This window comes from Agelaius phoeniceus, chromosome 16 (assembly GCF_051311805.1).
Source record: "Agelaius phoeniceus isolate bAgePho1 chromosome 16, bAgePho1.hap1, whole genome shotgun sequence".
Classification (NCBI taxonomy): domain Eukaryota; kingdom Metazoa; phylum Chordata; class Aves; order Passeriformes; family Icteridae; genus Agelaius; species Agelaius phoeniceus.
In genome coordinates, this window is record NC_135280.1 from 5494764 (window position 1) to 5517121 (window position 22358).

Consider the following 22358-nt stretch of genomic DNA (forward strand, 5'->3'; position numbering starts at 1 on the left):
TTTTTCCAAGGGCTCTGACTCTTGGAATACTCCTGTTACTGTGTACATGCAATAAATTATTTTTCCAGATGCTCTGCAATGACCATGAGGTGTTAAAAGACAAGACTTGGAGTATGAAGGATGTTTTGGGTCTGGCTCAGCATCAGTCAGTGGCTGTGTTGAATAGTGTTCTTAAAACCTCAGATATAAATAAGCAGAAAGGGTTGGCTCATGGTTTTTTTTAGTGCCGCCTGTCTGGCTGGGATGTATGAGTAGCTTCATGTTTTCCTATACCAGCTCATGGGGAAGGGCATTTCTGTTGTAAACTTTCAGTAACCTGCAGTGGCTTTTGTGGGTTGAGAGGGTAGTTTGTGACCAGTTCATCAGCACTCTGGTTTCTTGGCTTCCCACTTGTTGCACTTTAACAAGGCTCATTGTAAAACACATGGAACCTGCCAAAACACTTGAAACAAGTGAGATGAGACAAATGTGTATGAGTCTGAATTTCAAAATCAGAGTTGTGGATTACCTGGAGAAGATATTTTAGCACTTGGTCTACATTTTGAGCTGAAGGTTAGCACTACTGCTCCAGATACTTCCTCGAGATTAGAGGTAGACTGGATGGAGGGTCTTGGGTTCCAGCAGTAGCTCAGAAACGTTTCAGGTTGAAGGTTCACATTTTTTATGAGGCAACTATTCTCTCAAGCAGTTCTTCAGTAGTTCAGGGGCTCTGTGAAATCTGATTTCCAATGAGCTTTATTCAGAATACTGTAATTCACACAGAGCCTTTGGTTTTGATCATCATGTGTAGCAGTCTGTTGGAGTAGGTAAGTTGTTTATTGTTTCCCTTTTATTTACAGTAGTTCCTCCAAACTGTTACAGAAAACCTTGGGCAAAGGGGCAGTGTAGTGCAGGTGTTGTGTATGTAAATTTCCCTGTGAGCTGTTCCCTCATCCAGGCTCATTCTGACAATTAATTCTTATAGTTGAGAATGGTAAAGAAAAAATATGCATTGATGCATTGTCATTCCATGCAAATCAGATGATTCTTTTATTTTTCTGTTGGTTTTTCAGTAAAGATGCAAATTTCAAGTGTCACCTTATTCTTTCTAGGACTCAGGGCTGTGCAGAGAGCGCAGCAAACTATGTAGGCATAGTGAAAAGATTGTTTTTGAAATTGCTGAAAAATTTCAGGAAGGTTTTGATCATCAACTTAACTTTTTAACTTCCAGAATGGATCACTTGTGCACTCAAGGCAATGCTGAACAGCTTCAACATGATTTTTTTGCTGTACTTTCCACTGAAGTGCTTTGAATAGGCCCATTATTGATAACCCTGGGCTCTGCTGGGGGGAGGCTGGGGGGGAACTAAAATTATTTATTGGCTGAGGGCCAGGAGCAACTGGGGCTTTATATCTTTGAATTTGCCTTGGGTGGGTGTATGCAAGGATATCTGGCTGTGCCCTTGGTGTTTATTAGTAAAAGAGAGGCAAATCAATGACTGGATGAATGTGAGGAATATTCAAAGCACTCTTGACAAAGGTTTCAGTGACTCTGAGTTAATGAGCAGTCGGTGAGCAAGGAGTAAATCCTGTGCAGAGATAAGCCCTGACACAGCAGAGCTGAGGCCAGTTTCCTGTTACTCAGTAACTTCACCTCTGACAATGCATGGGCTGGATAAGCACAGCTCCAGGGAACTTACCCACTAAGACAAAATTGTATAAATAGAACCGGAAAAGGGAAAAGAGAGAAGCTATTTCTTACACCTTCCATCTTGAAAAAGTAATCAGAGAGCAAGCTCCCATCTTTAAAATGCATTCACCTTTACAGACATTAGTTCATACTTTGTCTGAAACCTGTATTAAACATCATTATTCAGTGCTATTTAGGGAGCAAGAACATGTTTCCTACTTGGAATCAGGTGCACATAACACAACACAATGTCAGAATTGTACACAGCTTGAGAGACTCACACATCAGAAAGCATCACATTTTACATCACATTTTACAGGTGGAGAAACTTGGCTACTGAAGAATTTCCAAGGTGATGGAATAAGTTAAAAGCCAGAGGAGAAATAGAGGTTAGAAAATAAAAGTTTCCCAAATATATTCTTTATTCTGTTTAGACTTTACTGATTCCCATCTCGATAGCTGCAATTCTGCCTCATCTACAGAAACAAAAGAATTTTTGAGGTATGTTAAGAGCTCCCAGGTGGAGTTTCAGCAGCAGCTTGCTGTGCTGTTACTGTCACAGTTAATGTGTTAGTAAAAGAAAAGCAAAATATTGCTGTTATGTGACCAGTTGCATCTTTCCTTAGAAAAAACAATAAACCAGTTTGTTTAATTTGCTTAAATGGTCACAGGGTGCAAGTCATATGAGAGTAGTGGCAAGCAGACTAGTGCTCAGTTGTGTAAAGGTTTCACAAAGCTCCAGAAAATGGTTAAGTGATTGTCTTTGGGATGATACATAATGTCATAACTATTTATATTTATGGATTTATGGATTCATGATTTTTTGGTGAAATTTCTTAGCATGTATTAATTTACTTGCTGTCAGTGGAAAAGGTTGATGTGTGATAATGATGGAGGCAGAAAAGGTGAAGTTACAGAAGTGAAATATTTGTGAGATGCTGTGGCAATATTTAGGGATACATGTACAGCCACTAACCACCTACAGTGTGCTGTGGTGGGCAAAACTCAGGTTTATTTTTGAACACAACTGTTCATATGGCAAAATAAATGTCTCCAGTACTGAGTGACAGATGTTGCTATAAAGAAAGCAGATGTGAATTACTTTTTTTTTCTGGCATCAATAATGTCTCTTAATTGACCCATATTACTGATGTGTTTAGCAGAGCACACATCCCTGACAGTAGGCTTAATTTGAAGTAAAGGCTCAAGAGAAACTTCTCCATCTTGTCTAACAAGCACTGTTCAGTGTGTCTGGCTTGTGAGATGCTGCAGCCATGGAGATTTCAGTCTTTTTAGTCTCTGGCTTCAGGCAGATCCATCCTGTGAGTGTTGTGGAGATGGTGATCCTGTCTTGCTCATTGTCCTTCTGACCAGTCCTGATCAGCTGTTCAGCAAAGAGCTGCAATGCTCAGTTGAGCTTTAGAGCTCGTGTTTGCTTGGTGCTGCATCAGAGAGCCCCAGGGTGACCACAGATGACAGAGCAGAGGCTGCAGCAGCCTGCAGGCAGTCCAAGGACTGGACTGGATTCTCTGGGGCACTGATTATTCTTTGGGAGCTAATCCTACATGAGGAGCCCAAAGTTTATTTTCAGACCACACTGTTGTCTTCTTCTCTCAGTTAACGTATCTTTCCTTGCCTTTTGGATGTAATGTTATTAAGAAAACCATGCCTTTGTAGAATGATAGGATTGTTTTGGAATATTAAATGACTGTTATTGCCTATAGCCCAGTGTATTATGATGAAAAGCAGTTGCTTTGTTACTGGAATTTTGAATCAGGCAATACACTGCAATTTTGTTTCTAAGATGTTTTTCATCAACTGTCATATATTTCCACCTTAATTTTTCCTCTATTGTTGTTGTGTAAGAAAAAAATATCTTGAGTGTGGGATATAAGCCACTGTGTTAGTCAAAGATTGCTTTGACTCTATTCATCTGAGCTTAAATATTGGAAGCTCTTCTTTGTGGCATTTTAAGACACTAAAGTCACTTACATGAATGCAATACCTCCAAATTCCTGGGGGGGGAACCCCTAATTTTTGAGAGGAATATCTGTTCTAAGGCTTTTGCCACACTGATGCACAGTTACCAGTCACACTGTAAAACTGTTCTTGTGAAAGGCCTTGCTGTTAATTTTATATATGTTTATTCTTACTTGACAGCAAGCAAATTTGTGGCCTTGAGTAAAACATTGTAGAACATGAGGCCTTTGACATTAAAAAGGACACCCCTTCTCCAAAAAACCCAAACCCACCAAACCCCAAAACATGAGGGAAGTTGTACAGAGAACCAAGAGTTGCTAGTTGGAACAAAGTTAAAGGAATCTTATTTATGGGTTCATTTTAGAACAAAAGAACCTCACATGGCTTTATTGTATTATATTCCCTGCATGTTTGGTTTAGGAAGGGATTGTCTAAGTGTGGTTTTTAAAATGGAATTCAGATGCTTATGCTTATTTATAAGGTACATGGAGCCATGTGAATTTGTAAAATTTGATGGTCTTGCTCTCTCTGCTTGGATGGGGTTACAGAGCCCAGGTTGCTGATATTTATCCATAGGCACTGGTTATTAATGATTATCTGCACCTCAGAGGCTGGTTGTAAATCAACATTTCTTCCTTTTTTCCTAGAACAGCCATCCTTAGTGTGATTGCTGCCTTTGCATCTCAGGGTTCTTTGCCTGTGGTTCACTATTAGTGGTTTTATTACTGCCTTATTTGAGCACTGTTTGTAATGTAAGTTGTTTTATAAACAGTGTTTTATTATTATTGCTATACAGTAATGTTTCTATCAATCTCAAAATAAATTCCTCAATACAGGTAAATCATCTGTGTAACTCAGCTACAAGAGCTCAAAAATTGCCTGTATTTCAAAATAATATTCTACTAAAGGGTGGGAAAAAGCTTTTTCTAATAGCCAGTTTCAATAAGAGAGCTGGTCTCTGCATAGCACTGCAGGTGCTAAATGGTTATTTAATTGCACATAGACTGGACCTGAAAAATATCAGAGTTCTCTGTTAATTAATTTAGAAATCTATTTCATTGTGAACTAGTGAAACCATACTTAATTAGAAAGAATTACAATGCTCTGGAGCTGAATGGGAATGGCAATTCCTTTGGTCTTTGAGCATCTTGTCAACCACAATGACTAGTAACAGATGTTTCATGAAACAATACAAGGAACATGTGCTTTTTAATAAATATTACTTCTTTGTGAATAGTCAGACCTAGTAAACTGGTTAAATATCCTTCTATTAGGTTCAAAACCAAAATTAACCATTGTTGAGATTTGTTTCTTGCAACAGAATTATCTCTTACCTGCCTCTCCCTCACAGCAGCAGTTGGTTGTCCAAGTTGAGGTTAATTTTGTTTCCTTTAAATACTTGTAGCAATACCCTCACTGCCTGCAGGCAGGACCAGCTGTACAGATCTGTGTTTAACCAGAAACTCAGACTGATTTTTTTTTCTCCCTAAAGATTAATTTAAATCTAACTAATTTTGCTGATCTTACTGCTTTTGGGAACTACTGCAAGAACATTCTGCCAGTGACCACCAGATGGAGTTTCTAAAACAGCTTTGATCAACCAATTCCAGAATTCATGTCAGAATGACCTTTTAAAGGTTTTGGAGATAAGAAACAGTGCAGAAATTCTACTGATTTCAAGATAAATTTTAGCTTAAATTTGCAAATTTGGGGAGGCTAAAATTAGGCTTTTCAGTTCAGTTTGTAATCAGTAATTGTACTGGGTTTGCATGGCAAGGTTTGGATAGCAGAGGCAGGGAGGGGCTACAGGGATGGCTTCTGGGAGAAGCTGCCAGAAACTTCTCCATGTCCAACAGATCCAATTCCAGCAGACCCCAAGGTAGCCCTGCCACTGACCAAGCTGAGCCTATCAGTGCCAGTGCAGGTACCTCTGGGATAATGTATTTAAGAAAAGGGGAAAAAGCATGCAAGTACTTTTTAAACTGGATAAAAAGGATTCACTTCTGGTTATTAATCTTGCTTTAAAGAACTTTTGATAGAATGGGTTTTTTAGAGTATGTTTTTATACTTAATTCGTAAATACTCTGATGTGAATCCTGTGTTTTAAAATCTTTTACTGCCATGATTTGTAATAATATGGAAAATCTGCCTGCTGCAGACTGTGAATGTTTTTGACAATTCTTGCAGATGTAATTAAAAGTGCCAGTTCCTTAGAAGGAAGGAATATAAGGAAATCACATGGAATTTCAAGGTGAGGGAAGGATTTGGTGGGAAGAAAGTAGGATGACAAAGGAGATAATAGATCCTCTGCTCTCCTGATGGAAAAAGAATGTAGTCAGCATATGTCAAAGTGTTTTGATATATAATGGAAAACTTAAGGAATTCAACAGAGGAAACATTTCACACTTCAGATTTGTTGCCATGGCAGTCTGCACAGCTGGGTTTGTACCACTAGATTGCTTTCACTTGGAAAAAGTAATACACAAGATACTCAAGAAATACACAAGTTTTTGCTTATTAAGAGACTACAGAAATTAATTTAGGAGCAGATGTTTAGGATTCATCAGCGCGTTGAGCACTTCACAGCTGCAGAAACTTAGGCAAGAATCAATTCCTCTCTGAGTCCTCAGCAAACAGTGGAACTGAGAGTGGCACTTGGGCAGGTTCTGCTTTTCTTGGTCTCACTAGTCCTGTGCTGCTGCAGTGAAGCTCACGAGGTCTCCAGCCCAGACACTGGGCTGCTTTCATTTTTATTAAGCAGTGATAAATGGGGCATCACTGATGCACAGCACAAAACCAATTTAATTGAATCTTAGTTTTAAAGAAGGAAAGAAAAGGTGCAGATGTAATTAAGCTTCCTTCTGAGGTTTGTGGTAGCAGTGTCATATTTTCTTCCCAACCTTGGGAAAATATTCTCCTATTATATAGTAGTTGAGTGAGTATTTTTTGTGAGTGCTCCAAAATGTGGTTGACTTCTGTGATGTCTCTGTATTGACAGATAATGGCAGATTCAGGTTGTCAGCCTGGTTTGTACTGGTGTAAACATCTTGGCTTTCTTGTACCTGATCAGCCCTTTTTATTTGCTTTTATGTAGTTTTTCACTCTTCAAAAACCTGTGAGCTTGTGAACTTGCTGCTTATTAACTAACTCTGTTCTCACTGAAGATCCTTCAGTCTGTGTGGTATGTGACGGGTTTTACTAATCCAGCTGAAAAACACCTTTTTGTTGGTCGTGTCCAAAAGCTCTGTGGAATGAAGGGTCAGAAATCACTGCTCTGTACTTGTTTAGAGATGCTGGCTCTCCTCTTCAAGAAAACACCCTTGGAAGCACTGTGTGGGAGTAAGGGCATCCTGTCAGAGACTAGGCTTTGATTAAATGGTGGAATATTGCAACTTCCACTCTGACAGTTGCCATTTTCATTTATTTCTGACTGAGACTTAAAACTTAGAAGTGCCTTGGACTGAGGGTTTTTTAAAAGAGTTTACCAGTAATCATTTTAAATAGAGTTTGCTGTTACTACTGTCTTCCTATGCTTCACAGAACACCGAAAGGGAATAAATGAATAATTTTGAAACCAGGAAAATATTTACATATATGTAGGGTAAATGAACTGATCCATGGGGAGTAATCTTTTGGCTATGTGCAGTAGATACTGCAATGAATGTGTTACAGAGTATCTTAGATTTTTTAGAAGCTGTGTTTTCTTTGGGATGCCAGAGGTGTGGGTTATTTTATTATGTTGTTCTGAGAACCAAGAGAATTTCTGCAGGAAGCTGATTGTGGCAGCACAAAGGAAAGGAAGTTGTCAGGATGTGGCCAATGTTTGCATTGATCTCCAGGTGCACTGTTACTTTGCCTCATTAATTGCAGGATTCTTTATTCTGAAAAAAGGCAGAGTATGTGCCTTTTAGCTTTCATTCCCAGCCAATTTCATGCTGATGAAAAATGAGATTTTAATAATGTCAAATTAAGGCCTGGAAATTTGACATCCAATTTGTTATGTTTTGATTCAGTGAAGCCACATAGGTTTAGCTTTGTCTACAACAGCTTTTTATCAAGAGAGCAAATAAAAAATCACACATTTTATTGACCATGTACACTTGAACACTTTTTATTGAGAATGTATTATGAGTCAGTACTTCCTTTATGAAGCTTTCCATAAAGTCCATTTCTGTAGTTTTTTGACATGATATTGGAGTCCACATCTCTTCATTGTAATAGAACCAGAATAAGATTTCTAGTGGCTGATCACCTTCTTTCATTAACTGAAATTAAATCTTCAGAGACCAACAAAATTTGATTCTGAAATGTAAACTTTTGAAACTAGGACCTCTACTAAGTTGGTCAACAAGAACCTGTCTTGAGCTAGCTGTGTTAGTAACTCAGATAGAAGCAGAACATGACATTTTTGTTAGTTGATTGATTTGACTTAATTAGCGGTTCAGCAAGAAGGCTGTAAGCCATAAATCAACTCAAATATTAAGTTTAATTTTGTGAGAAAATAACACTGTTAATAATGGCACTTAACTAGTGCTTACTTTCTAGTACACATTATATACATACAGAAGAATACAGTACACCTTCCTGTTCAGAGGTTTACATTTAAATGACACACTTTTAGAAATAATTTAATAAACTCTTTGCAGATTCTTTTTACATCAGTAGGCTGATTTTTATCTTGCATATATACAGTATTTTTATTCATATCTATTTAAATGTGTAATAGATAAGCCCCTATTTACAGTCACCAGCAACCTTCAGGTATTTGAAATGGAAAGGCCCCATTCTCAAGAACTTTGTGTATTAAATGTTTGTCCTTAAAAGTTCTTCCTAATTTATGGTACTTTGTATTTCCTTAAGTATTTTACTGCACTTGCTCCTCTGCTGTTCTTTATATAAATACTGCAAAGCTCTCTCTTTTTGGGATGCTGCTCTTTCAGATACCAGATGAGGGTGCTGCAATTGAGTTCAGAATTCCCTTAGGAAAACAGCAGCAAGGCAGATCCACAGCACAGTTTCTTTGAGGCAACTAATAAATCAAATTAACTTTTCTAAGAGGTTGAGTGGATAGCAGTCTTGTTCATTAAATTATCCAAGTTTTTGTATCTATGATTGCCATCACATTTAGTGTTTATCAAGGATACAGACAAACATCCATAGCTCTGTTGCAGTAAAAAAGATTAGGAAAAAATCAGATTTGATCCCCCATGGGTAAGTTCCATAAAAATATGTCTTTCTACATCTCTTCAATAGCAGCTTCCATTTTACTGCATAAATTTGTAATGTTGAATCACTGAGTAAGATTTGGATCATCGTAAAGGAGGCAGTGTGATGAAGTAAACATGAGCATTGAATGGTACCAGGTGTGCAAGGCAAGCAGGGATGGGAGAGAAATGACAGTTAAATAAATTGTGCAGAGAAGTGAAAAATGATAAAGAGAAATGACACAAGAGCCATGACCTGAAACTGAGAATTTAACACTGAGAGAAAGGAACAGAAATAAAGGCAACAATTCTTTTAGAGACAGAAAATCAGATGTCTTAAAAGAAGGAGGAAATGGAAGTAAGGAAGCAACATGGAAGTTGAAATTGCACTTAAAGTTGCCTGCTCAGCTGCACTGTTCTGGCAGTGTCCCAGTTCTGAAAGCCTCTATTCACACCAGATAAGCCAGTTCCTCCTTGCTGGAACTCCTCCTGCATAATGGCACAGAATTTCTTTAACAGATTTTACATGAGAGATTTCATGTGGTGCATTAAGAGACCTAATTTTCCTCAGATGGGAAGAAGGAGTCTGTTTGCTTGACAGCTGTAAGGAAAGATTTTGTTCTTAAGCACTTCTGTGTGGAAGTGAGCTTGAGTGCTCAAGATGTGTAGAAATTCACAGAAAATCTCTCAAGGTGGGCAAAACCAAGAAAGCAGCCAGTATCATGTGTGTCAGCAGAGAGGCACTCAATGAGTGAGTTGGACACAGCAATGAGGAACAGCTTAAGACCTTAACATGGTTTTCATCAACAGACTAAAACTGAAAACACCACAGAAATAGATTATTTACTCTGTAGGCTTTAAGGGTTAAAAATATCCAATAAAATATGAAAAGCTCTTAAAAAAAGTAAAGGTTAATGGAAAGTCTTCCACCAGGATGTTGATAACTTAGAGATGATTGTATATAAAGAAGATAAGCAAAGATGACTAAGGGAAGAAGTTGCTTGATGGAAAAAGATCTGAAAGGTCTGTTCCTCAGAAAGTTCTTTTCACAGAACTTCAGTATGTGTCTCTGCTGACAGCCTAGGGCCAGTTATCAGACAAGATTGTGCTCTAAGCAATGGGAAGGGTTCAATTCTGGTCTTGCTTCATGTTTTTTTCTATGCCAGAAGCTTGAAAAGTCACATTTTTTTAATGATGTCATGTGGAATTTGAGTTGTGCTGTAATAGATTAAGCAATAAAATGACGCTGTTGCATGAATCAAGTGACAAAAATGTCTTGGGGCCCCACACCAGTGGGAGAACATCAGCTCCACTTGCACCCCCCTCCTGTCCCCTCCTGTCATTAATGCAACAGCAGCACAAGGACAGGTAGTTTTTGGGTCAGAGCTGTGTAGCTTGTTGTCATAACTGTTTACGTGCTTCCTGCAGCATGTCTGTGTTTCTCACGTATTTCATATAATCAGTAAAATTATTTACTTTGTATCCAAGAATCCCAATGGAAGGCTTTTTTGAGAGGTCAGCAAAGAGCTGATGCTGACTGGGATTCCTATATTGAGGAATTTTATATGGTTTCCAAACCTCCAGTGATGTCTTAGATTAAAGAGAGTTTAATTTATTTGTTGCAAACATATCCCTTGAAAATACAAAATGTTAATCATAAACATATTTATTTTTTAAGATAATTACTCTTGTTACATGAACATATGTGGACCATAACACTTAGCCAGACAATCTTTACTAGTTAAATTCTGATTTAACTTTGTAAACCACTGTGTCCTTCATTTTAGTATGTGGAACAAACATCTCTGAGTTCCGTCAGAATTAGTTAATAAATATTTCTGAATTCCTGAAATGTTTTAGGATACAAACAAAGCACTGGGAAATTAAAACACATTTTTGTTATTTGTTGTAGCTTAAAGAAAAAAATCACTTTACCATAAATGTTAAAACAGGTTAGTTTGTGTGAGAAAATAATTTCTGAAAAAAGTAAATTAGGCCTCTTTCAGAGGGGGAATCAGTGATGGAGAAAGAAATTAAATAATTTAATTTATAATTAACATTTACTATTTGGACATGTATAATTGGGTCATATGATCTTCAGTAAAGATCAACTATATAATCTTCATTGAAAAATTCTATTTACTTCATCAAGGATAGCACTATCACTTCTTTGTACAGAAAACAAGGTAATACCTTTTTCTATACAAGATACAAGGTGCTGTGTCTTCAGTCAAGACTTCATTAAACTGCTTAGTGATTTCTTCAGAGAGGAAGATCAGAGCCATGAAAACAGAGTTTATCCTCTGTCCGCAGTTCAGTGCACTGAAGGTATCTGATGTCACAGGTAATGCAGCACACAGGCCAGAGCCTCACACCACTTCAGCAAACAACTACTGGAAAATTAAGACTCTTGCATTCAACTGCAATGGAAGCTCCTTCCAGCCCCTTGGTTGGGACTCTCACACGTCTCTGAGTGCCAACACAGCAGCGTCACAGTCCCAGCACTGAGCAGCCAGTGCTGCAGTCACAGAGCACCAGGGGCTGGGTCACGCCTATGTCATGACCTGCTGTACCACTGTGCGCTCGTGAGAACACCCCTGGTTCCCACAGTGTATCTTTTTAAGCAAACGGCGTAATTTGTTGGGGAAGTTTTTGTTGATGTATCTGTAGAGCAGAGGCATGACAAAGCTGCTGGAGAAAGCCAGGAATTTTGACAGAATCGTGGCAAAGTGTAATATTTGAATGGAATTTACATCTGGAATTCTTCCTCGTAGGTTAGTAAACGTGCTTACCAAGAGAATAACATAATAGGGTGTCCAGAGGGTGAACTGTGTGCAGACTGTGGCAATCAGCAGCCTGTGCACTGAGGGATCCAAGCGCCCAGTGTCCTGATCCAGCGGCGTGGCCTCCTTGCGGATCCGCAGGATCAGCGTCAGCGCGTAGAGAACGGCGATGGCGGGCACGATGTACCCGATGAACACCATGATGGCATCCGCTGCCTCCTGGTTCTGCATCTTGGAACACTCGATTATTTTGGTGGACACGTGGTTGCAGACATAGAACAGGAGAGATGAAAAGCTTGTGAGCATGGCCCCGCCCCAGATGAACCCGCAGACGTGTTTGGTGTTGTACACACTGGACATGTAAGTCCTGGGCAGGGCACGTTCAATGTAGTAGTCCAGACTGAGCAGAGTGGTAGAGTACATGGTAACCAACGATGAGACGTTGAATAAAATAAGGAAGGTAATATAAACTTCATTGTTGGAATTCCAGATGGCCCATTTTGTATTGGCAAGACCCAGCAGGTACATTGGTGCCAGAGTGTTGATGATGAGGCCGGCAATGGCAATGTTGACAAAGTAAACATCTGGCATAGTCATAGTAGCTTTGTTGTAGAGGTTAACTAGGACCAGCAGGCCATTGTAACAAAGGCCAATTGGGAAACATATAATGAGGTAGAGAAGGGAAAAGATGGAAAGCACAAGGTCAAAGTCATGGCAGAGATGCTGGTCCTCACTGTTCTCAGTACTGTTGATTAAGGCTTCACAGCTCCACATAGTGATTTTAGCTTTTGTGTCTTCTTTGCTGGTTACCAGCTTTTCTGTAGAGAGAGAAATAGTGAAAGCTTTGTTAAAATATTACATCGGAAATGAAATGCAAAGTACTGTGAAGAAAACATTTTGAACTTCAAGATTATACGATCACATAACTGATGTTGTTAGTCTAGAAGAAAGTAAACAGTTATTCAAAATTTCATTAGACTAATACATGTTCTGCAGTTTTGATTTAAATGAAACTAGTGGCAAATCAGTTGATACAGAACACTCAACAGAAGGAAATTGTAAACTATCATTAAGTATTGATGTATATATGAATACTTATGCAATTTTTTGACAACTGTCAAACAGCACTTTGTATATAGCTAAAAGTACATAAGGTAACTACTGAAGAGTAGAAGGATATAAACTGAAGCACAAATCTCCACAGTATGATGGGAAATAGAGATCTCCTAACATCTTAAATAAGCTTTACCTTAAAAAAAAGTTTCTTAGGAGGCACATCTAAGGCAGTATGGTGGATGTGTATTAGATCACTGATAAAATTGACAAAGACTAGAGGATACTGGGAAATGAGGTGTAAGGCGGGGTTGGTTTTGTTGTGGGTTTGTTTTTTTTTTAAATAGGTCAGTTTGTATTCAGACTTCCTACCATATAACCATTTCGTTTCAAAAAAACAATGGACCTCTGTAGTCCAGGGAACCTAATATCAGGGCAGCCTGACTTTCCAAAAGGCAAGAATCAGCTATCATTTCCTCTCAAAATAGCTCAAATTCTTTAAAAAGTATGCTACTATCAGCAGTTGTAGCCCAGCCTTCTTTGCTTTATCGTCAGTAGAGATAGCATTTTAACTGAAACCAAGTGAACTTCAAAGCAGTCATGTAAAGTTGCTTTCCAAAATGCAGGAATGAGAAATAATCTCTAAAGTACAACTCAAAACAGGCAGAGCCTTAAAATCATGGTTGTTACTGATGGCATTTCAGGGGCAGTGCAGAGCTGGTGCAGCAGGTGATTCCCCGTGTCACGTACTCTGCCCGTCACACACTCCCGTGGTTTTGTGTGCTCCTCTGTCAGCACCTATAGCAAAGTGTAAGTACACGTTACCTGGATTCTTTCCAGAGGGAGAGCAAGATTTAATCAATCCACAATAAACATTGTGCAATGAAAATGAATGCTACTAGACAACATGCTATACTCCATGAACCAGGTGGCTAAATTATACTGTGTGGGGTCTGTGAGCATACAGTACGTGACTGCATCTCCCTGGTGCTAATCCTCTGACTCTTCAGCCATGGTACAAAACTTGTCCCAAAACTGTGTCAACTTCCATGTGTTATTTCCCACTGCAGTTGTTTTGTGTGCATTTTTCTTCTAAATAACATAAGCTGAGCCAAGTGTCAGGCTAAAAATACAGTAATTTTAGCTGGGCAAGCAAATATTTATTCCACTGTCCCATGTTGGATTTCCTCAGAGAACTGGCTTCTGTGGCAGCACCAGAAGTTCTATTGTTTTCAAAGGTTGTTTTCACCTTTGTGGGAAAACTTGACTTTTTTTGGTTCATTTTCTCACATTAGTTCTTCAGCTATACTGTTGTGTTGAGCGGACCATATAATATCTTTATGTTGTCTATCTATCCTCATTCTATTTTTGAGCTCCGATAACAACCCCGTTTGTTTTCAGGAAGCATCTGTTGGTTTAAGATTTTGAGAAAGAAAAAGAACAACTGTTTTTTTCACAGTTGAAGGCAACCAAAACTACATCTCATTGAACTGTTTTGACTCGATTCAAGCCAAGCAGCAGACTGGAACTAGATATTGCAAATATATGTATTCTGGTGAGTGCAAAGGTGACTAAGCACAGGCATGGGTACAATCACGTAATTCCATTATGTAGGTTTATCCTTAAGCATGTAGCTTTGATTACTCCAGACTGAATTACATCAGCCACTGAATAACTTGCCTGTATATTGTCTCAGAAGATCAACAGTGTTTCCTACCAGGCTTTGTATTTTACAGAGCAGGGGGATGTCTGGTTTCACAAATGGTTTTAGTCATTACCCTTATTTTTTCTTTATGTCCTCCAAGTGCGGTTAAACACTACAGTTCTGTTTTAATGACAGAAGTGGCAGGCCATTCATTCTGTTAAACAGTAATCTTAGGAAAGTGACGATATTTACCTCTGAAATGAGCAAAAATAAACCCCAAAACTAAAATACTTTCTCGGAAAACCTTCTTGGTGACTTTCAAGTTCGCAGGTGAGGTACTTCTGCGGCTGAAGCCCCAGTCCCCGGTGTTGAATGCTGACTTACCAGCGAAGGCACTGACCCCGTTCTGTGTGCAGTGCAGGCCCCGCTCGCATTCCGCCCCCGGCCGTGCCTTTTGTCAGTGCCAGGGCGGCTCTGCCGTGCCGGGCTCGCTCCCGGAGTGACCGTGCGGGAGCGCGGGGAGGCTGCGGAGCGCGGCAGCCCCGCAGCCCCGGCTCCCTTCTGTTGCATAAGTGCAGGCTGCAGCAGCCTCTTGTTTACAGTGCCCCGGCTGCGGCGGCCCCAGCGCTGCCCGGATCCTCCGTTCCCAGCCCGGCATCGCGCTGGATCCGAGCCCGCCCGCCCGCCCGCCGGGGCAGCGGCACCGCGCGTCCCGCCCGCAGCTCCTCTGGCGGCCCCGCCGCCTCTCTCTCACCTTTAATTCCCGTGTGCCGCTACCCCCAGCCGCCCTCCCGAGGCACCGAGCCGGCCGCCAGGCCCCGGCGTGGCTCTCCCGGGGATCATGGTGCTGGCCCGGCACCGCGCTGGGAGCCGCTGCCTGCGCTGCACTTGTTTTGCCTCTCTAAGTTACTCACAAGTTTCTGCTTGGCTTGGCAGGCGCCTGGCCCCTCCCTTCCCCTGTTTACAGCCAGTTTCAAGAAGTGACAGGTTGTGCTCGGAGCTGTTGGATCCAGCTCGCTTTGTAGTCCCTGGGTTTCGGATTTACTGCTTAAAATCCATGGGCATGCAGGTTTGTTATGGTTTTGTCATCGGTGCTGGGGTTCAGCAGGGCTGCTGCAGAGCCCGTGCCATTCCCTGCAAGTGCAGTCAACAGCCTTCACTCAGGAGCGTGGGTTTATTTTTAACTCAGGATGAGAATGTGTAGCTTTGAGGTTTCATTTTCATAGGCCATATATCCTGAACAATCGGTATTTAAAAATTCCTGTACTACAAAGTGCATAGGTGGTTGTGGTGCTGGCTAACATAAACCAGCTTTTAAAACAAGGTAGGAAGAAAAGTTTCTGACAGTTTACTTTGAATTTGGAGATGGTTTTGGTGTTGTGAAAAGGTGTTACAACATAACCCTCATTTTGTGATGGTGTTACGAGTTCTGTTCTGCTTCCTTTTTAAAAAAGTTGATTAATCTCAAGGATATTTGCATGTCACTTGCAGTTAATAGATGTGAATGCTTATATTTAAGACAACTTTAAAATGGATCACTTCTTGAAAGAGCTTTTGAACTGCAGATTGATAATTTATCCCATAATGAATTTTTTCCTGTGGTTGTTCTGTTGTTTATATGGAAACTCCTCAGACTAATGAAAAGGGACTACCTTTGAAGTATGTTTCCAACTGATATTACCAACCCAAACAGAGAGCTGCCTTTTTCAAAATAATTTGTCTTATATTTAGAAATTCTGAAGCTTTATTCCATAGCAAATAAACACCAATGTAGTATCCCTCATTAGGAAAAATAAGCAGCTGTATATGAAATAAATACCGGAAAAACACAAAACCTGAGATTAGCTCAGTTGTTTAGAGCATGATGCTAACACCAACTTTGTGGGTTTGATCTCCATATGGGCCATTTATCTGGACTAGGTCTTTGTGGGTCCCTTCCAACTCTTGAGTATCCTGTGAAGTCTAAAAACGGTCATCCTGCTTGTCTTGAGTTACTCAATCTGACCACAGTTTGTATGTAAATGTTCATTACAAATATTGTAAAACCACTGCAGCTCCCAAAAGCAGAAAATTCCCCTGTTCCTGTTTGATAGACAGTCCACAGAGAGAATTTTGTGTGTGCTGTGGATAACTTTAACTTACAAACTGTGGCATCACATTTTTGGTGCTTCAGAACTTTGGAAGGACTTTAATCATCCAAAGTTTACCAGGGAAACAGCAAAGTAGGAAAGGTATTCATGTAGAAGCACTTTTAGAGTGCTCATACTTGGCCAAAAGCCAATTTGCTTACACTCCATTAAAGCTGAAGGTGGTTTTATTTAGATAACAATGTCCATGAAGTACTTAAGAAAAAACTTCTTGCAACACAGCACAAGAAGTTGACAGCACTTGGTGGCAAAGATTATTTTAGAAAAGAGCCACAAAATGAACTTTAAATAATGAGAAAAAAATGAAGTTCTGCTCAGTTGTCTTACATAGACCATAACTGCAGTCAGGCTTTTTCAGATATTTCCATTCATAATGCAGCACTAAGTTGCAGAGCAGGTTGGGTAAGAGTTTGAAGCGTGACCATTCTACGCTTGGATTGTTTTATTTGACTTAAAAATCCAACCCTTCATCCAGCTGCAGCACTGTCTCTTTTCTCTGCAGATTGTTTTGTTTATACAACACATGGTTTGTCTACTTGCTCTATTATCATCTATGTGTGATGTAGCTCTTACCTGGTTTTTCTGACCTCTCAGTGTGTTTTCACAAGCTGTGGTATCATTATAAACTAATAGCTGGCAAAGTACATAGCTAATAAAGCTGTTGCCAGCAAGCCAAGTCTCTGAACATGCCAAACACTTGTACCTTTGTCACGTCCTCTTGAGTTCCCACAGGATCTCAGTTCCTACAGACTGAAACCTGGTGCTGCCTTGGGGAAGGCTGGGCCATACACAGAGGTTTGCTGGGCAGCGCAGATTTGCTTCAGATCTAGAGTGAGCAAACTAAAAATCATGGCCAGAAGTGCTGTATGTATGCATAAACCATGGCTTAGTAGATTGTCAGCTCTTCATCAGGGTTTGAAAGGTGCTTTTTGAAAGGGGCATGCTGAATATTACTTATGGATTATTTTTTAAAACTTTAAATAATGGATGACCAATTTTTTTTTGAAAATTAGAAACCTACAATTAGTTGTACATCAAGGAGAGCACACTGAATTCTCAAGTGCTGGAGAGTGAAGTGTCACATTGCTGTTCCCTCTCAGTCTGGGTAGCATGACATTTCTTTAGGCTTACTAGCTTATATACATACCATAGGGATTAGCAAATGACTTCTAGGCTGGATATACAGAAAAGTAAAGCTAAATAGCTCAGGTTGGATGTGAGGGGGAAAAATGCAGCAGTGCAAGCAAGTAGGAATATACTTTTCTCATGCAGTTGCTGAGTTGCTGCTGTTTATAATGTAATGATACAGCTCAGATAAAATGCTTTTAACATGAGTGGAGAGGAAGATCCTGCTCGATACTGGGGGCTGGGCTGAAAAACAGGCCCCTTCCAACCCTGTCATTTATGTCTTTGTGGTGCAACCATTGACCAGTTTGGCAGGGGAAGTTCATAATTGATACTGGTTCCATTTATAATGTGGTTAATTCAGTGCAATGTAAGGTGAAAGAAGGCACAATCAAACAACAGGGTTAATTGATACAAAGTAGCATTGAATACAATAAGCCTATGTTGGATATTTTAAAAAGTACAAATCAAAAAGCAAGGGCAGGTCAGTCGAAAAGGAAGGGAACAAGGGGTTTGCCACTCATGGCAAGTCAGCTCATGGAAGAGTAGTCACCCAACATTCTGGTCCTGCTGATTTCACTCTTCATTAGGCTCAGGTTTTGGTTTTCTAAACCCTTTCCCTTTGCTATATAACTTGCTTTAATAGCAGCATCGCAATAATTAATAATTAAAATAAACCCAGGATTTTTCACCTACGTAACCCAACTCTTGGCTACTCCCACTTGATTCTGCACAATTTGAGTGCTGTGAACCCATTTCCAGCTTTATAGGTAATTGCCTTCCTTTGGACCAATGTTTTTCCTTTAACATTCCTTCTCTCCATGCATAAATTCTTATGTGCATTTCCTGATTTCCTAAAATACCCCTTGAGTTTCCTATCTGCCTGGCCAACGTTTTCATCTTTATCTCTCCCTGATGACTCCCTTACAATTAGCACTGCACCTCCCATCATTATTTGCTCATATGACACACACACACGGTATCCCATCCAAATGATGACAGGGCTTCCAAGCATGACACACTTTCACTTCTTCTTTGTGACTTTTCTGTGGGATATGTCAGGCTGTTCTTTGGTATTTTGGATCAGCAGTAAAGATTACATTCTCAAGAACTGTAAGGGTGCATTTCTGTTCCACGTGGCATGAGTACAGAGATACCCGTGTTCCTGAAATTGGTCTTTGCATTTTGCATTGGTCCCCCTTTGATGTTGCTCACTCTGCTTTTCCAGAAATTCTGAATGTATGTTGTCTTCAGAGCTCCTTCCTGTGGGTGGGAGACCTTTGTTATTGTTCCACAGATGCTGGCAACCTCTTTCTTATTTGTTTATCCTCTCATTCTGTGAGCACCATCTTTGTGGTGAATCATTTGCATAGCAGCTACCTGGTGATTGGGATCCCACTTGTGCCATGATAATCTGCTTACTGCCCTGGCCTCCTGCCCTGCTAAATAGATGCTTTTTCCCTCCTGTTTTGACCTTTTGATGTTGTTATTTAGCATTGTTATTATTTAATATATAAATAATATGTAAAATTATTAATGTAATATAATTATTAGCAATGTCAGTTGCACATTTGGTCTCTGTTTAGATTGTTCAGCTCTTTGGGAATCTGAGTTCATATAAGGCCATGTCAAAAGTAAGTCTGAGCAAATTGCTGCCAAGGGTCACTAAGCATCAAGAAATGAGTTCAGATGGGCTTTTTGTTTGGAAGAAGGAAGAAAACTTGATTTTAGGGTATGGCAACTTTTTTTTTAGGATGTGCATATTCTTTAATAGGTTAGAACTGCAGGACTTTCTTCTGTTTTTAGAGTTCATAGAAGGTTGCTCAGAACAAATTGTATTTGCTTTAGTTTCTCTTTCTCCCTCTCAATTTCTAAGCAGCTTAAAGCTTATGAGAACAGACAGTATACTCCAATAAAGGAAGATAAAAAAGATCAGCTACTCTGGAAACCATAATCAAAACTGCTCAATGGTGTGTTTAAGAGCCCTTTAGATCTGTTGGAGAGTGGCAGTGTCGTGGTGCTCTGGAAGGTTGTAAAAACTACCTACCATGGGGTGGAAGTTCTGTGGAGAGGAGATAGCCCAGCACTGCAGCCCCTAAGGATTTATGTGGAAGGAGTCCCTTTTTCAGACACAGATGCTGTCTGCCAGGCACATCTCCCACTCCAGGTAAATCCTGCCTTTTTGTGCTGTTCATTTCTTTGCAGTGCAGCCTCTGTGGCAGCTGGGTTGCAGTGGCTGTGCCCTCCTGGCAGCTGCTGGGGATCAGCTGCACTGGAGGCTCTGCACGGGTTAACTCCACAAACTCAGCATTGTTTTGTTAAGTTCTCCCTGTCCCGGCATGGATGAGTGGCACTGATGGTGCTGCTCCACCCCTTCCTGACTTAGCTTTATCACTGAATTCTGTAACAGCTTCTATATGGAAAACATGAGATATTGTTTCTTTTTAAATGTTTCTGTGCAGCGAGAAAGAATGCACTACAGAGTGGACAGTGCAGCTTTTAATACTTAAAGACTTCATCACTGCAAAAAGTGAAATACCTTATTTTTTTTCAGCTCTAAAGGTGAGGATTCCATCAGGAAGAATGACTTTACACATGACATGAGATACAATTTGGAGATGCTCTAATACCCTCTAGATAATGCTTTTTAAAAAGATTAAGCTATATGCAAAACAAAGCCTGAGTAATTTTCCTAGTATTCCTATTCACTTCCAGGAACTTCCTGCGTATTAAATATCAGGAATAATTAGAATGAGTGCAGTATTAGAAAATCAGCTTACGTAAGGTGCTTCCAGTTCTGGATTTTATAAAGTTGACCAGTTGGAATACAAGAAGTGACAGCTTTTAAGCATCAGCAGAGTAGATGGCGCCACTCAGAGTGCTGAACAGCCAGTTAGCACTGCTGCAGCTCTGCTCCATGTTTTCAGAGCACTTGGAAGCTGATTTTGATGTAGTTATGCCACTTTAAAACTAAGTACCAGCAACCTTAAATAGCATTTAGTGTCAAGATGACTGAAAGTTGTTATGTATATGTATTAACTCTTTTAACTGCTTCACTGAAAACAAACTTCTAAAAAAATTTAACCTTTGTGAGAAATTTTCAGGCTGCTTGTAACCGGTGAGCCACAGAAACCAAAAAAATTAATTTAGAAATAGAGAAGATTTCAGTTTCTGGGAGAGCACACAAGCAAGTAAATTCCTTCAGTTTAAAACTGAATGTAAGTTGCAGATTCTTTTAGTGTGAAGTACTGCAACTCAGTGGATTTAACAAGGGGTACAGACTCCTTCAGAAGGCATCTTTACTGTTGTGATGTTGATGCTCAGAGCAGCTGGGACTTTATCCCACAGTTTTTAATCAAACTATTTCATTCATTTATTCTGACTTCAGGAACTTAATAGACTCAGTGGGTGATTTTGTTAATAAATTTTTCATAACTTGCAATCATTGATGTTTAAATATAAGGAGTTTTGCCTGCAGTGCCTACAGCCACTTAAACTGTAGAGCAACAGGTCAGTTAAGACTGGTTTGTGGGAAAAAATTCATGAAAGTTACTTGTTCCTGGTTTTTATGTAAAGATCATCATATCATAGAAACTTCTGAGTCCTTTCTAATATTTGAGATAATATAAAAGACAGTTTTATGGTAAAATTTGTTTAGGTAATGTCTTTAAGAAGTGCAAACAGGTCATTTGCACAGAGAGCAGGTGCCTGGATCTCTGCATTTCCAGCATTTTGGAATTGCCCAGATTCTTGGTAAGGAATGTTTGTACTTCTGGTTCATGTAAAATCAGCATCATTCCAGTAAAGAAGGCAGATTCTCACCAATCAAAATGAATGCAAATTATGGTAATTCTGGGCTTTGCTGACTGAATTTATTCCAGGAAGAGAGTGTCAAAAGGTGCACGGCCTGTGCTGGAATTACTGTGTAAATGAGCTGGCCCTGTGAGCTGGCAGGGTGGAAACTGCAGTTCTTATCTTCCCCCGCTGTTTGTCAGCTTCACCCGTGCTCAGGGAACTCTGCTGAAATTTGGCAGTACAGAAACATTCCCCAGAGATCTTTTGGTGCCAGTTGCAGAGCCTGGCAGGAGGCACAGATGGTACTTTTCCTGGAAACTATAACATAATGCTGTTTCCTATTAGACACACAGAGCTGACTCGGTGACCTAATCAGCCAGAGCATCACGTTGGCTGGGGAGGAAACTCTTGTGGAACAGACCCTGACCACAAGGACAAGGTTTCCAGTAAAAGCAGAAATATTGACATAGTTCCTTATCAGATAGCATATAGAAGAATTATAAAACTAGTTTGAATTTGAAGGGAAAAATCAGCCCTCAGAGTTGTACTAAGGCTGAAATGACTTCAAAATTTGTCACATCCGCTGGAGATAAACATATCTTTCTGTTAATTGCTGGCAAGTCTGAGACATCTTGTTCCTGACACTCCTGTGGCTTTTAATTTTCACTGCTTGGTGAAGGAAATAGCATTTTCTAGCTGACTTCTGGATGAACTTGCATAATTACTGATTACATCTTATTCCATTTATAATGTGTGAATAAAATACTATAAATTTACATTCCAGGGGGTCTAGTACAATATTAATGCTGATCTAAGTTGGTTATTATTAGATGGCAAGATTTAGAATAAGAATTTTCATTTACCAGGGGCTTGAGAGATCTTCCTGACATGAATGAGTTCTGATTTGTCCATCTATTACTTGCCATGTGCCACTCCCCACTCTACTTTATCAGTGAC

General features: G+C 39.8%; 2 protein-coding genes across 7 annotated transcripts in view; one reads left to right on the forward strand and one right to left on the reverse strand.

Moving 5' to 3' along the window:
• CHLSN (cholesin) overlaps positions 1–22358 on the forward strand; it is a 120293-nt gene that overhangs the window by 32969 nt on the left and 64966 nt on the right. Inside the window, exon 1 of one of the 4 annotated variants that reach the window (XM_077186784.1) lies at positions 15322–15403. The exons of the other annotated variants lie outside the window; for them this stretch is intronic. Coding sequence (XP_077042899.1) covers positions 15392–15403 — 12 coding nt within the window. The 5' untranslated portion in view covers positions 15322–15391. Of the gene's footprint in view, positions 1–15321; positions 15404–22358 lie in introns of those variants that run through there. 4 annotated transcript variants of the gene reach the window in all.
• GPR146 (G protein-coupled receptor 146) overlaps positions 7745–22358 on the reverse strand; it is a 48443-nt gene continuing 33829 nt past the window's right edge. Inside the window, exons 1-2 of one of the 3 annotated variants that reach the window (XM_054643400.2) lie at positions 15089–15801; positions 7745–12454 (exon numbers count right to left, since the gene is read on the reverse strand). In XM_054643400.2, coding sequence (XP_054499375.2) covers positions 11406–12410 — 1005 coding nt within the window. In that variant the 5' untranslated portion in view covers positions 12411–12454; positions 15089–15801 and the 3' untranslated portion in view covers positions 7745–11405. Of the gene's footprint in view, positions 12455–14718; positions 15030–15088; positions 15802–22358 lie in introns of those variants that run through there. The other 2 variants (XM_054643401.2, XM_054643402.2) reach the window with 2 other exon arrangements.